The sequence below is a fragment of the Brassica oleracea genome, chromosome C5 (assembly GCF_000695525.1).
Source record: "Brassica oleracea var. oleracea cultivar TO1000 chromosome C5, BOL, whole genome shotgun sequence".
Classification (NCBI taxonomy): Eukaryota; Viridiplantae; Streptophyta; class Magnoliopsida; order Brassicales; family Brassicaceae; genus Brassica; species Brassica oleracea.
In genome coordinates, this window is record NC_027752.1 from 43,008,670 (window position 1) to 43,021,836 (window position 13,167).

At 34.7% G+C, this 13,167-nt stretch overlaps 2 protein-coding genes and 1 pseudogene across 3 annotated transcripts; all 3 read right to left on the reverse strand.

The window, feature by feature from the left end:
• Window positions 1–3,329: 3,329 nt before the first annotated feature.
• LOC106292500 (syncoilin) lies at window positions 3,330–5,169 on the reverse strand. The gene is made up of 4 exons (XM_013728103.1): window positions 4,784–5,169; window positions 4,272–4,382; window positions 4,111–4,191; window positions 3,330–3,678 (listed from the first exon to the last, which is right to left on the reverse strand). The coding sequence occupies exons 1-4, from the start codon at window positions 5,051–5,053 to the stop codon at window positions 3,604–3,606; spliced, it is 537 nt and encodes a 178-aa protein (XP_013583557.1). The 5' UTR covers window positions 5,054–5,169; the 3' UTR covers window positions 3,330–3,603.
• Window positions 5,170–10,330: 5,161 nt separating this feature from the next.
• LOC106292496 lies at window positions 10,331–11,832 on the reverse strand. 2 transcript variants are annotated; one of them, XM_013728100.1, is made up of 4 exons: window positions 11,267–11,832; window positions 11,103–11,155; window positions 10,722–10,901; window positions 10,331–10,605 (listed from the first exon to the last, which is right to left on the reverse strand). In XM_013728100.1, exons 1-4 carry the CDS (start codon window positions 11,775–11,777, stop codon window positions 10,435–10,437), a joined length of 915 nt encoding a protein of 304 aa, XP_013583554.1. In that variant the 5' UTR covers window positions 11,778–11,832; the 3' UTR covers window positions 10,331–10,434. The 2 variants fall into 2 exon arrangements, with proteins under 2 accessions (XP_013583554.1, XP_013583553.1); XM_013728099.1 differs by having other exon boundaries at window positions 10,334–10,605; window positions 11,103–11,170; window positions 11,267–11,828.
• Window positions 11,833–11,928: 96 nt separating this feature from the next.
• The window catches only part of LOC106292497, a 3,276-nt pseudogene continuing 2,037 nt past the window's right edge, over window positions 11,929–13,167 (reverse strand).

Here is a 13,167-nt window from a genome sequence, read left to right on the forward strand (position 1 = left end):
GAGAAAAAGACAAAAATAGCACTAAATCAAGTTTATGTTCCCAAACTAATACTCAAAGTCAAAAGTCACAAAAATATCATTTAATTTTTTATCAAAAGTCACAAACTTAGGGTTTAGAGTTAAAGGATGTGGTTTAGGATTTAGAGTCTAGGGTTTAGAGTTTAGAGTTTAGAGTTTAGAGTTTAGGGTTTAGGGTTTAGGGTTTAGGGTTTAGAGTTGAGAAATGAGGTTTTGGGGATAAGATTTCAAATTTTGAAAAATAAAAAAATTAAAATTTTTAAAGGATAAACTTAGGAAGGTGTTATTTTGTTCATTTTAGTTTTTGATTCGTGCTATTTTGGAGATTTGTCCAAATAATATTCTCACATGGTTACTTCTTCTCAGAATTCTCATTATCCATTTTAAAAATCGCTTATTTATTCAGTAGTTGTCGGATCGTATATAATACGATGCATCGCCATTTAACAGCTGATGACAGGGAACATGTGACTATGTGAGTCAACCTTTCTGGTTACGCGAGGTTAAGTTTGTTCGGTTAAAATATTCTAAACGCGACAAATGTCACTTGTAATAGATCTTTCGTGAGTTGTTATAGTTTACCAGACTCTTCCAAAACCATAACGTGCTCTGGAAAAAATAAAATAAGAAATCTGCAGGCTGATGTTAAAAAAAAAAAGAAATCTGCAGGCTCTGTGTGCTTCGAGCCCACGCGCACTTATGTGCAGAAGAACTTAAGTCTTCCCCCTTAACCTCTCTGGCAAACCTGCGATGAAATTTTATTTTCTTCATTGCTTATAATCTGTGGGGATAGACATATTATTTACACTTGGGGCCGATACTATCATGATTGTGAGCATACTGCAACATATAAGCCCCCACCAAACAGAGTATTAAATTTTCAGCTTGACACTAGCAAAGTAGCGATACAATTAGTTGGCTCATTCCTCGTTAGTTGAAGATTGGCCGAATCAATATGAGTAACCTCCATATGAGCAAAGGAGGTGCCAACAAAAAGCGTTTGAAAACAAACAAAACTTGGGAGACAATTGCTAGAGAAGAAAGGTGGTTCATGGCCGCACACGGCACATCGTCTGGCGATGGCACAACTGAAAGGTCAAGGGTGTTAGCATTTGGCAAAGTTAAATGTATTTTATCTGCTGGGTTACGGGGACATTTATCGGAAATTTAGACTGTATCAGTATATCTTTGTGTGATTCCTATACAAGGACATATTGATATAGTGCGGGATGCAGGCGGACGATTAAAACAAAAAGTAGTTATGGCTCGGATGAGGTTGAACTTTATGTGCAGCAAAACATCACTTCTGATTTTATGCTTCTCGCTGAAGAGAATGCAGTTCAACAACAATTGAACTAGTGCTTGGGTTTTGGCATTTTTATGTAATATTGACATATCTTCATAAATTTAACGATATATTTTTTTATGTATGCAAATACTTTATTTTTGAGTTGCATAACAAATATTCTCTCTGTTTCTAAATATAGGATGTTTAGAATAGTTTTTATGTTCCAATATGTAGGACGTTCTCATATTTCCAGGTAGTTTTAAGTTTATCAAAAACTGTGTAACCAATCAAATTTAATAGTTCTATTTTGTAACTGGTTGAATAGTTTTTAATTTAAAATTTTAATGTTACTTTTTTAGATAAAAAATAACTTTTTTAATAAGTGTGTTTTACCTAAAAAAACTCATATTTAAGAATAGAGGGAGTAACAATCACGCTTTATTTAGTCATTTACATACTTCAGCTACATTTTATGGATTCGTAGAGGTGTGAACTATTCAAAATCTATGTCAATTCATTTGTCATGAATAAGTAATTGTATATATCATATTGTAAATAGAAAGATATATCTTTATTTTATATTGATATTTTAATTTTTGAAACACTAAGTAAATAGTTGTCTGTTCACCCACGCAACGATATATCATCTGTGGAAACAGAGAAACAATGTCCTCTTCAACAGCACCCACATTCCACCGGAATCTATTATTAAGTGCATAGACATGGACATTCGCAACACCATCCACGCAATAAACCGGAGGAAGAGATTCCTCAACTATCTGCCTCTTTGGAGCCATTGATGCTTGCATCACCATGCATCACCACAAATGTAACTTAATTGTCTCTCTGTTTTTCTTTTTTTTTTGCCAGAAAAGCAATTTTAGATTAGTGTTTCTACTCATGTAAAAACTCTTCTATTTCATTTATGATATTAACATCCTTAGAAAAGAAAAAAAAAACACTAAGTAAATAGTTATTTTTTTTTTATGTAGTGGTCAAAGAGATCTCGGAGCGATTAGTATATCTTATTGGTAGTTACTATTCTCTGTGATGTAATACGTAATACTATATCAAAGCATTGAGAAACATGAATGGAATTGGAATTTTGGGACACATGAATATCATTGGGGATGCTAAGAAATCAAAGCTGCAGAAAAATATGATTATTCTTTATATCTACTTTGATGATGTTTTCTGTCTCCCATTGTAGTATTCAACATCATCATTGATCATTAATGTCTCACTGATGCACCCTCCCTATATATATATATATATTACTCCCTCCGTTCCTAAAAGATGTATGTTCTGGAAAAAAAATTGTTTCAAAAAGATACATTTTTTATCTTTTCAATGTATGATTTTATGAAAAATTGTAAGTTTCAAAAAAATTAATGGTGTTTATTGAATTTCTATTGGCTAAAAATTATGAAAAATTGTTATTCACAAAAAATAATGCATATTTAATGAGTTTTCTTAATATATGTGAAAACTCTAGAATATACATCTTTTAAAAACAGAGGGAGTATTTTTTTTCATCAAAGCTCCCACTAGAATAATGAAATAAACGCCTATATTATTTTATACTACGCAAAATAAAATAAAAAACGTGGTTGCTACTTGCTACAATTAATTTAGAATCTCACTCGAATTTACTGCTAAATTTATATGAACGATGATTATATGAGATAAACGGCTGTACTTTGTAAATTGTACGTTTTGTCGTCTTTATTACAAGTCTATAATTTCAGGAGAGAACAACATAGATCACACATCTGATCGATGATATCATCTTCTCATAACGTACCGATGGCACATTTATAAGCAATTTAATGACAAAATATCCTCTTAACATTTCGGCAATTTTAGAAAGCCTTTTTCAAAAAAAAAAAAAAAAAAACATTTCAGCAATTTTCATCTATTTTCACATTTTCCAATGCAGATTTCATAACGTCATTTCCATTTTTAACTAGTATTAGTACATTATATGCTGCAAGGAGGTATGAACATAAGTGTAAACCAGCTGTAAAGACGCAAACAGGAGAAAGAGGATTCAAAGGAAGAAAGAGAGTAGTGTTTTTAGTTACAAACCTGTCTCAGATGAGTATTTTTTTTGAATTTACTTCCTAAAGAACATTATAAATTCTACAGCAAACCCTAACAGAAATAGAAGTAGTAGTAACACACGACGATTATAAAAATATAAATTACATTCAACCATCACAAAACCTAAACGTAGAGTTAAAACACTCGGAGAATGGTCTCTGGTCCCCAAGATTGGTCCTGTCTTGGATTCAAAGTCAGTGTATAGAATCTATGTTCTTGCTCAGCTCTTCCAGCTTCTTCATTCTCACCTTTTCGCTCTCTCCCACTAACTGTAAATCATTCGTTTCAAAGACCCATTAAGTCAAGAGTTACAAAACAGAGTAAAAAAAAAAAAAAAGAGTAAATATATATAATCAATAAATGTTCAGTTATGCAGTGAAAAACAGGTACGATGTTAAACAGGAAGATACTTTTCCATGTAACTCAGCTCCATCATATGTGTAATATCGAAATTGTATGAGCTAATTCTGCAAACTAAGATCAAGACTCACAGATTATATCTAGACAAACATAGAGGTTGGTCACAAGATCACACAGGAAAGGTTAATGTGAATTAAAAAAAACTGAGAACACAGAACTATATAAACCAGAGAGGAAGATACTAGCAACTAAAACACTTGAACCAATTATTCAAACACGATCTTCAATTAATATATTCAATTAAAAAAAAAGGAAAATGATTTTAGGATTAGTTGACTAACCTCCATAAGCTTGGTGATTAGCTGGACCTTCTCTCTGTTCTTTTCGTTGAATGCTTCAAGAGCTTCTTTGTACTCTCGTTCCTACACACCAGATTATAGCATCTTAATAATAATCCTCAACCAGACATAAAATGGATTTGGTTATGTGTATTGGCCTTTACCTTTTTCTGAACAGTATGACCCAAAGGCTTTAACTCTTTGTTGAAAGAATCAATCTTCTTCCTGACCAAAGCAACTTCTTTCCTCATGGGGTCAGCTAAACCTTCAAGTTCCTAAATATACATTTCAAACCATTAAGCTTCTTAATCATGGTTGTTTTCATAAAAAGGAAAGATCTTTGATCCAAAAATCTCACTTTTACCAAACGGGTTTTACAATTAGTGATACAAATGTGGAAACACCCATAAAAGTCCCAATCTTTTCTTACAAATTAAAAAACGAAGAAGCTGTTTTTTGTTCAATGTAAATTTCAGATCTTGAAAATTTCAATACTTGGGGTCCTACAAATCTAACCACCTAAACATGAATCAAAACCACATAGCTTCACTGCAATAAACCCCCAAATGTCCAATTTTTAATATCTTAATTTGTTTTTCTATGTAAGAAACAAAAATTAAAGCACAATTCTCAAAAAAAAACAAAAAAAAAAAGATAGAGGAGAAAGATGTTATACCTCACGGATCAAAGCGAGACGCTTAGTCTCCTCTTCGACACGACCAAGCTGAGCTTGAACCCTTTCCCTAATCTCCATCTTCTTCTTCTCGATCTCCTCTTCTTTCGCCCTGAAAGCAGACAAAGCCGTCCTCGACATCTCCTCGTCTTCCTTCGACATTTGGCTGCTGAAACTCATGCTTCCCGACAGCTGAGCTCCTAGCTGTCGGCTGTGCACCGCCGGAGGAGCCACCGTCGGCTGTGACGTCTCTATTGCCTGCATCTCCTTCATCTTCACTCGAAACCCCTTTAGCTCGATCTCTCTGTGTCTACTTCTCGGTGCTTCTGTGGTAGAGAAAAATAAGAGATACTGAGAGCTTTTCTTTTTTAGAACCCAGAAACAGTGTTGTGATATGAACATATATATAAAAAAAAGATAATTACAATAAAAATGATATAAGGGCCCAACTTTATAAAGTTAAATAGTAATATTTAAAACGTATAATAAAAAGAGATACAGGCGATAAAAATGAAGAAGCATTAGGTGAAATTACCTAACTGCCACCAACAACCGATAAATGATTTTTGATTCGATTTGGCTTTTGTAAAATTAAAAAATAAAAAGGTATAAAATAAAATATTCTAAAAAGTGAGGAGAATATGATTTGTAACGGTTGTCTAATCCTTCAGACTTTTTATGACAACCGTTGGATCAAAAGATCCAGTGAAGCAAGAAAAACGGGTGACCCGTAGAAACCGGAGGAGACAGCTCGTTAACAACTCAGCTGTTGCGCCTAAACCGTTTATACCGAACCAAACTTAACCAGTTTGTTAGTATGCATACCTTTGTGTAATCTTTTCACTGAGCTCGTTTATTAAAAAACTACAACTAGTATATAATTTTTTAACCGCGAGACGGAATGTCTTACTTTGGTCAAAGTTATAAAACAATTATACTAATTGTGGTCAAACATACCAGAATAGAAAATCAAATGGGATTTTCTTCGTCTATCTTAAGGCAGTTGTTCGAGTTAAATACATTATGGTCAACTTCAAGTACTCATTAATTCTCTGTTAATTATTTTGCGATAAAAATATATTAGTAGAAGAAAAAAAGAGAGAAGAAACGTAAATACGAAGGCAAAGGGTAGCAGCCAACGGCTTCAGCTACGGGCCTTCGAAGCAAGAATCCTTCTTTTAGTTTCTTTTTTTGTTCACTCTTTTTCTTTTCCTTAATGGAATTTACTTTTGTTTCAACGTCCATTACAAACTATATATTCCTCTAGGCTAGCCATCATCTCAAGATATATAATAGTCACATTTGTTTTAATGGTGGGGTTTTCCATCTTGTCCTCATTAGGAAATTTGAAATTTGTTTGTCCCACAAATTAATATGAAAGTATATTACTTAGTAGATGTTTAATTTCCAGTAATTAACTAATGGATAAACTTTACAAGGTTTTGTTGTTTATATATAGTTCGAAAGATAGTTTACCTACTAATTGACATAAAACCATATATGTACTATCTCACGTATTGTTTTAAGTCTTATAATGTTTTCATTTAATTAATTTTTATAAAACTAGTAGTTCAATATCAATGGTTGAGGTCGAACAGATAAATACAAACTTGAGATGAGAATTTTAGATCGGTTTTAGTTTAGTTTGCTCACAAACACTTTTTGAGTCATTTCTATTTGTGACTTTGGTCAAGAACTTAGATGTAAGGTGAGGATTGAGTCGACCGAAAACGTATAGAAAGAGGCTGATCCTTTAGTCGACGTGTGCTTCTCTGCCATCAAGGACCCACTAAACCGGTGTCTTTTGCTAGCGCATGCATCAGATTATCATTTGGCACCATACTTTTATCCTTTTAATTATTAAACATTCTTATATGGATCCCAACTTGTCCTTGTTTAGTAATAAAACAAAACAAAAAACTATATATATATTTTTTTTTTTTGCCATCTGAAATTTCCATTTATCTTAAAAGTATCACAACAAAAAGATACAACACCATAAGGATCTAAGCCCAGCATAAAGCCCAAACGTATTAAACAGAAAGCCCAAAACACAAAGACAATTAAGCTCAAAAAAGAAAACCCGATCGGCGCCATACGTTACCACGCATCGGGAAATTCACTTGGACGTACACGTGTTGAGACCTCGCCATCAAGGGACACGCGTCACTAGGTCACCACATCTTGACTCAAACTACGAGTCATCACCGGAGAAAGACAAACGAACACGTGTTTCAAAACTAACACGTGTTTCACCGGAATACACCGTAACCACCGCACACCGAACCCATCGAACCACCGAACGGATGAAGAAAAACCAGAGACTACAACATCTCCTCCTTCATCGCTTTAGCACATCATCGGAGAGTTTCATCGCCTATCGAGATCTCATCCGATTATCAAGCCATCAAACGTGAAGACAAGAGAACATTCACCAAGCACCCATTCAAAGGAAACACCGCGACCAATCTCTCCAAACTGAAAGACGTCGACGGATCCTAATCATCAACCACCGGGGCTTTCGAGAAACAGAACCACAAGCAAAGAAACGCACTAGCTTCAAGCATACACAACGATGCCTAAGCTCCACCAACAGAGATCGTCATCGACCCAGTCGAGATCTCCTCCGACACCCAGGGAATCAAAGCTATAGACCCATCGATCGCATCACAAAGGAAAATAAATTTCTATTGTCGGCGGTGCAGAGCTTCGGAAGCCTCTACTTCCCCGAGATCAAAAGCCGACGACGACGAAGCTGAAATAGCCTCCGCCTCCCGGAATCAAAACACCCTGGTAGAGCACCAGAGAAAGCTTCGTCTCATCTCATCTCCGTTAAGAAACGAAGAGAGAAAAAGGAGAAGTCTCGGGCTCTCTTTACAAAACAAAAAACTATATAATATATAATGTTAACATTCTGAATATCCACAACGATGAGATACTATTAAGAAATTCTGTGCAAAATTTTATTGGTGAGCTTAATACTCCTAAATGCGATGATTATGAATTTGATTGAGCAAGGATATCGACTTTATACCTAATTGCCAACATCAGCACTAATTAGAATTTAATGGTGTCATGAAATATGATTTGCTGTCTCTTATCAACTTCATACTTTCAATTATTTTTCTTTTAAATCAACGACACATAATAGGTATGTCTCCATGTCCATGCCAGATGGTTTAATTACGAAATATCCTTGTTAATTTGTAATTATTATTAGGGGATCTTATTACTTTATGACGCAATATTTTTATTAATGAAAACGTTTGCACTTGTTATTTGGTCTTTATTTGAGCCTTAACTACAGCATATAGCTTAGTAGTTTACCTTTTTTGTGTGCTGCCTGAGAGCTTAGTAGACTTCTTTAGTATGCAACTATACCCTAACAACTTTAATTTCTCCATCTATGTTATTAATTACCATCATCGTAATAAACATCGTAATTACCATCATATGGACAAAGAAGAAAGATGAGAAGTATCTTTGTGTTTTTGCAGTTACGCTAGTCCAATTGACATCCCCAAATATTCTGGTCCCTACGAAACGAGTGTTGTCCTTGTATTTTCCCTCAAAATGCTATTTTTACAAGCCTAGATACTAATTATATAATATAAAAATGTGATGGTAATGAATTGCAAACTTGCGCATTCAGTAGTATACATAAAGACTCTTTGCCCCACCTGAAATGTTTCTATTAAGCATGTGTTTTTGTACTATATATAGCCAATAGCTTTTTGAAAGAATACAAATTAATTTGGATATTTGATTTCAGACTGTTAAAAAGCTTGAATCAGTTTTTGTTGTATTTTAGAGAGGGTGACAAAATTATAGAAAATGTTAAATTTCAAGATGTCAGGAGTCGTGGTCTAATCCAACATCTGCATAAGCACTGAACAATAAGTTGATGGTTTCTGATTGCTTTTGACAAGTTAGTGCAGTCTTTCAGCCTTTTTTGAAGTTGGAAAATACATAAGTTCGGTTTCTGTAAAACTCGAATTTACAAGCATCTTAAAAATTAATGGACGCTACAACGATCCAACTAGAAATCTGAACGTAACTTTCTGTAATTGTGTTTACCAACAAAAATAAGAACTTTATGTAATTGTATTTGTTAAAATACGAATATATGTAGATGTATGGAGATAATATATTAAATAGTCAAAGGAGTAGTCAGGCTAGATGCTGTCTGAAACTTTTCTGGTTTTGTACTAAAAGAATCTACGCAGTCTGACTCGTAATTAGGAAAATCTTGTGGCAAATTATTAATTTTATTATATATGTATAAAAATAATATATAGACACAGAAACACACTTTTTCTGCTGAACAACTAGATTGTGTGTCAAACAACCAAATTTTAACTGAAGTTGTATGCACACAACAGCGAAATTGTCCAATTCTCACGTAACATAATAACAAAATCTTATACAATGGATTCGTAATTTTGTCAAGTTAGGTATTGCCTATTTATATTTGTTGTTTTCAGTCAACATGGATTTTGTTTGTTCTTATTGTTACTTTTCTTCTGTTGATTATCAATTTATAGTTTCAATAAAAAGACTGAAGTTGGTTGAACTGAAAGTTAGTGATTATGAATATGGTTAGCTATTCGTTCGAATAATTGACTGATTTCGCATGATCTCACAAAACATGATTGAGATAGTTTCTTATTGATCCATGCCGCAACCATGCAAAGTTTATCATCAAGACATCAACAACATACTATAAGATGAGAAGGGCTTGTATCGCAGTGGTCCCCCTTCTCACATACGACTGCCACAGGTCGCAGGTTCGACTCTCTGTCGGCACGGTAATACTATTACTCTCCAAAAAATTCTAAGAGATTTTCTTGGATTTGGGACACCGCTTGCGGTGGAGTCTAGTCACTATAAAAAGTTTATCCAAAACACTTTATTAGACCAAAACAAAAACATACTGTAAGATTTAATTTTAATTTGATTATACTTCCATCACTGGGTGATCTTAAGAAACAAACAAAAAATGAAACCAATTTGTTTATACGCTTAAATCCTGGGGAACTTTTTTCATAATAAAAATGTTCGGTTCACGTGAACCAACCGAAGTAAAACAACAGCTGTCATTATGATACTGAAAATGAAGTTAGCATGTGTGTTGCACATTCCTGACAACTCCTTTTCTTATCTGTCTTTTTCCTTTAATTGGGTCCATTTCTTCCCTTCCTGGTTACTACTGGATCCGAGGGTAAAGAAAGAAAGGAAACAAACTTGATTATAAAAGATAAATTCGTAATCTCAACATATTTTGCTAAAGCGGTACATTGTGTAATATAAAAAAAAGAAGTTTAGGGCCTCCTGACTCGCATAGTTTCTCTAATATTGAATTAAACTAGTGTATATAATATATCAACTGCAGCAAATGTTCCAAAAGTTCCATGGGTTGCACAAGGGCGTATCACGCACCCTTCTTCATAGGGCTTTCCTGAATTGCGAAGTTAAAGTAGAAATAAGTTCTAATGATTGGGCTTTTGAACGTTCGTAGGTCACTAGACTCGCTACTTTTGAGAATTTTTCTTTGTAAACGTTTGTTAAAACTGAACGGTAACCTCTTATTAATTCTTTCTGGGAATGCAACTATGCACGTATACCTTGATCACAATGGATTGAACAAAAGAAACTCAGCTAGAAACATTATCAGTGTCTCGGATAATCTTCTTAGAAGGAAGAACAATCGCAGCCACAGGTTTCTCCGGGTATCCACCCCCTTCATCGATGATCAATCTCAGGCCATCCATATGAAGCTTCCCATGATGTCCGCTAACTAAAACAGTCTCTTTATCATCCAGCTCCTGCAAAAAAAAAAAAAAAAAAAAAAAAAAAATTTTAAAAGCATACAAACAGATTACAAAACTAGAGCAAAGATCCTAACACCAAAAAAAGTTGGTTTCTTTTCCAATCTTTTCACCTGTGGGATGTCCCAAACGTTTTTCCGACCGCTCAGATATGGTACTTTCGAAATGCTCGTGTCTTTAGCTCTCAAAAGCTTTAGTTGTTCTTCAACGCTATCCCCTTTCTCCAAACCAGCATGTACAGCAATCAACTTACAATGCTTTAGCCCTTCCTCGGTCTCTACACAAACATCATCCTGCAATAGAATCAACAAAATAAAATTACTACACATTTTTCCTCCAAATAATATCTTAGCTTGGCTGTAAATCTCTAATGGGTTGCAAAAGATTTGATCACTAAGCCCAAAGTTCCACTCTTTATAGCTTTATACACACTCAAAACTACTTTTCATACAAACAATCCACAGAATAAAGTGGCAGTATAAAAATCCCCTTACCTCTTCATGGACCCATACCATATTGGTTAAGAACTTCTTGTGACTCTCTGGCACTGCCTTCATCAAATCTACCAATTAAAACAGAAGTTTCAAAACAAAACAACTAGCTACAACCTACAACCAGAGAGAAAGAATCTAGAACACATTGATTCAGATTCTTTTACCTGAAGATCCATGAGGAACACCATAAGATTCAAAAGTGGACCCAGCATCATAAATCGATCCTTTATACGCCATCCCTTTCACGGAATTGAACTGAGCCTTAATCTTACCAGCCCACCTCCTCCCTTGGAGATGCATCTCCTCAAAGCCTTCGCCTTTATACCACCCTTCCCTCTCCTCGCTCTCCTCGTACTCCTTCCACGTCTCCTTCAGCTCGGATCCGTCCCAAGGACGCGGCAGCAAGCCCAGAAACGCCGCGAAGGCGAAGTCGTGGTTCCCGGCGAGAAAGACGTGGGTTTGCTCCGGGTGTTTCTCCGGCAGAGAGATCAGAAAGTCGATGACTTTGCGGGTCTCCGGTCCACGATCGCAGTAGTCGCCGAGGAAGACGACGAGGGCTGAGGTGAATTGTGATGGGTCGATGGCGGATTGGAGATTAAGCCAGAGGTTGGTGAGCTTGGTGATGTATCCATGGATGTCTCCGACGCATATCACCGTCCGTGGGTTTTGCGCCATTGCTCTCTGTGTCTGAAAATGATAATGTACTTTGTTTTGTCTGTGGTAGTTACATGATTTTAATCGAAAAAAAAAAAAAAACTATTTATCATTTAAATTAATCTTATTACAAGTGCAACATCACATGTTACTGAAGTTTCAACGTTTACCATTGGTGGATGAGATGTATCTACCACTTATTACTGTGAAGGCCCTTCCAAGTACTTACTAGATGAAAGACGACTGATACTTAAGTTATAGACAGAAAGATAGAATATTCGATGAGCCAAAGTACAATAAGATGACATTTGAAGTTGGAGAAGCTGATGAAAATATTAGTTGGAAAAGATATCGGTGTCGCGGATGATCTTCTTAGAAGGAAGGACGATTGCAGCCAGAGAGGTTTATCAGCGTATCCACCGCTTTCGTCGATGATCAGTCTCAAGCCATCGACGTGAAGTTTCCCGTGGTGACCGCTGACTACAACAGTCTGTTTATCATCCAGTTCCTGAAACAAAATGTTCCAGGAAAAAAAAATCCAACAAGATCTCTTTGGGATTAAGATGCAAAGTTTGCTTGGTTCTTGAGATGGTTTATTTTTTACCTGTGGCATGTTCCAAACGTCTTTGCGTCCATTTAGTTGCTGTAACTTCGAGATGCTTGTGTCTTTAGCTCTCAGAAGCTTGAGCTGGTCTTTAACGCTCTTCCGTTTATCCAAACCTGCATGTACCGCAATCAACTTACATTGCTTAAGCCCTTCCTCGGTTTCAATACAAACATCTTCCTGCAAGAGAATCAACGCAATGGACACATGAAAGCAATTATTTACTACACATTTGTCCTTCAAAACCTAGGTTGCATAGAATAAGAAACAAATACACGGAAACTAAACGTTTTGAAACGTGACTATTAAATAATTTAGGAATAGAAACGTTTTTGGAAACGTAAGTATGGATATATATGATTGATTGATTAGCATGTGAGTATGATTGTTTTTTTATTTAGTCTATCTAAAAATACAAATCAACATATAACCATCCCCTATATATTATTTGTGAAACATTACAACTTCTTTTTGTAGCCACATGTCATCACTAGGATGATTCTTAGAATTATTAGAGAAATAGGTTGGTCCATCTAATTATATAATAAGCTTTTTATTAAACTAACCATAAATTCATTATTAATGTCATTTATTATTTCCTTAAATAAAAATTACGGAATTGCCTAATGTGGATAAAGTATATATGACAATTAATGATTTTGAATAATAAAGATCTAATAAAAAAATGTATCTTCTATCAAATTTGTTTAATTTAAAACTATTAAAATAACTTTTTTAAAAACACAAAAACTATATTATAAAAATTTTAGATTTTTCTGTATATTTTATATTTTGAATTTAAAAAAA

Excerpts from the sequence above, each read along its gene's own strand:
- LOC106292500 (XM_013728103.1), bottom strand. The coding sequence starts at position 5,053 with ATGAAGGAGATGCAGGCAATAGAGACGTCACAGCCGACGGTGGCTCCT. Across the intron at positions 4,192-4,271 it reads GTCATACTGTTCAGAAAAAG|GAACGAGAGTACAAAGAAGC; the intron begins GTAAAGGCCAAT and ends TCTGGTGTGTAG. Across the intron at positions 3,679-4,110 it reads TAATCACCAAGCTTATGGAG|TTAGTGGGAGAGAGCGAAAA; the intron begins GTTAGTCAACTA and ends AATGATTTACAG.
- LOC106292496 (XM_013728099.1), bottom strand. The coding sequence starts at position 11,777 with ATGGCGCAAAACCCACGGACGGTGATATGCGTCGGAGACATCCATGGA. Across the intron at positions 11,171-11,266 it reads TGTTCCTCATGGATCTTCAG|ATTTGATGAAGGCAGTGCCA; the intron begins GTAAAAGAATCT and ends TTTAATTGGTAG. Across the intron at positions 10,902-11,102 it reads TGGTATGGGTCCATGAAGAG|GATGATGTTTGTGTAGAGAC; the intron begins GTAAGGGGATTT and ends ATTCTATTGCAG.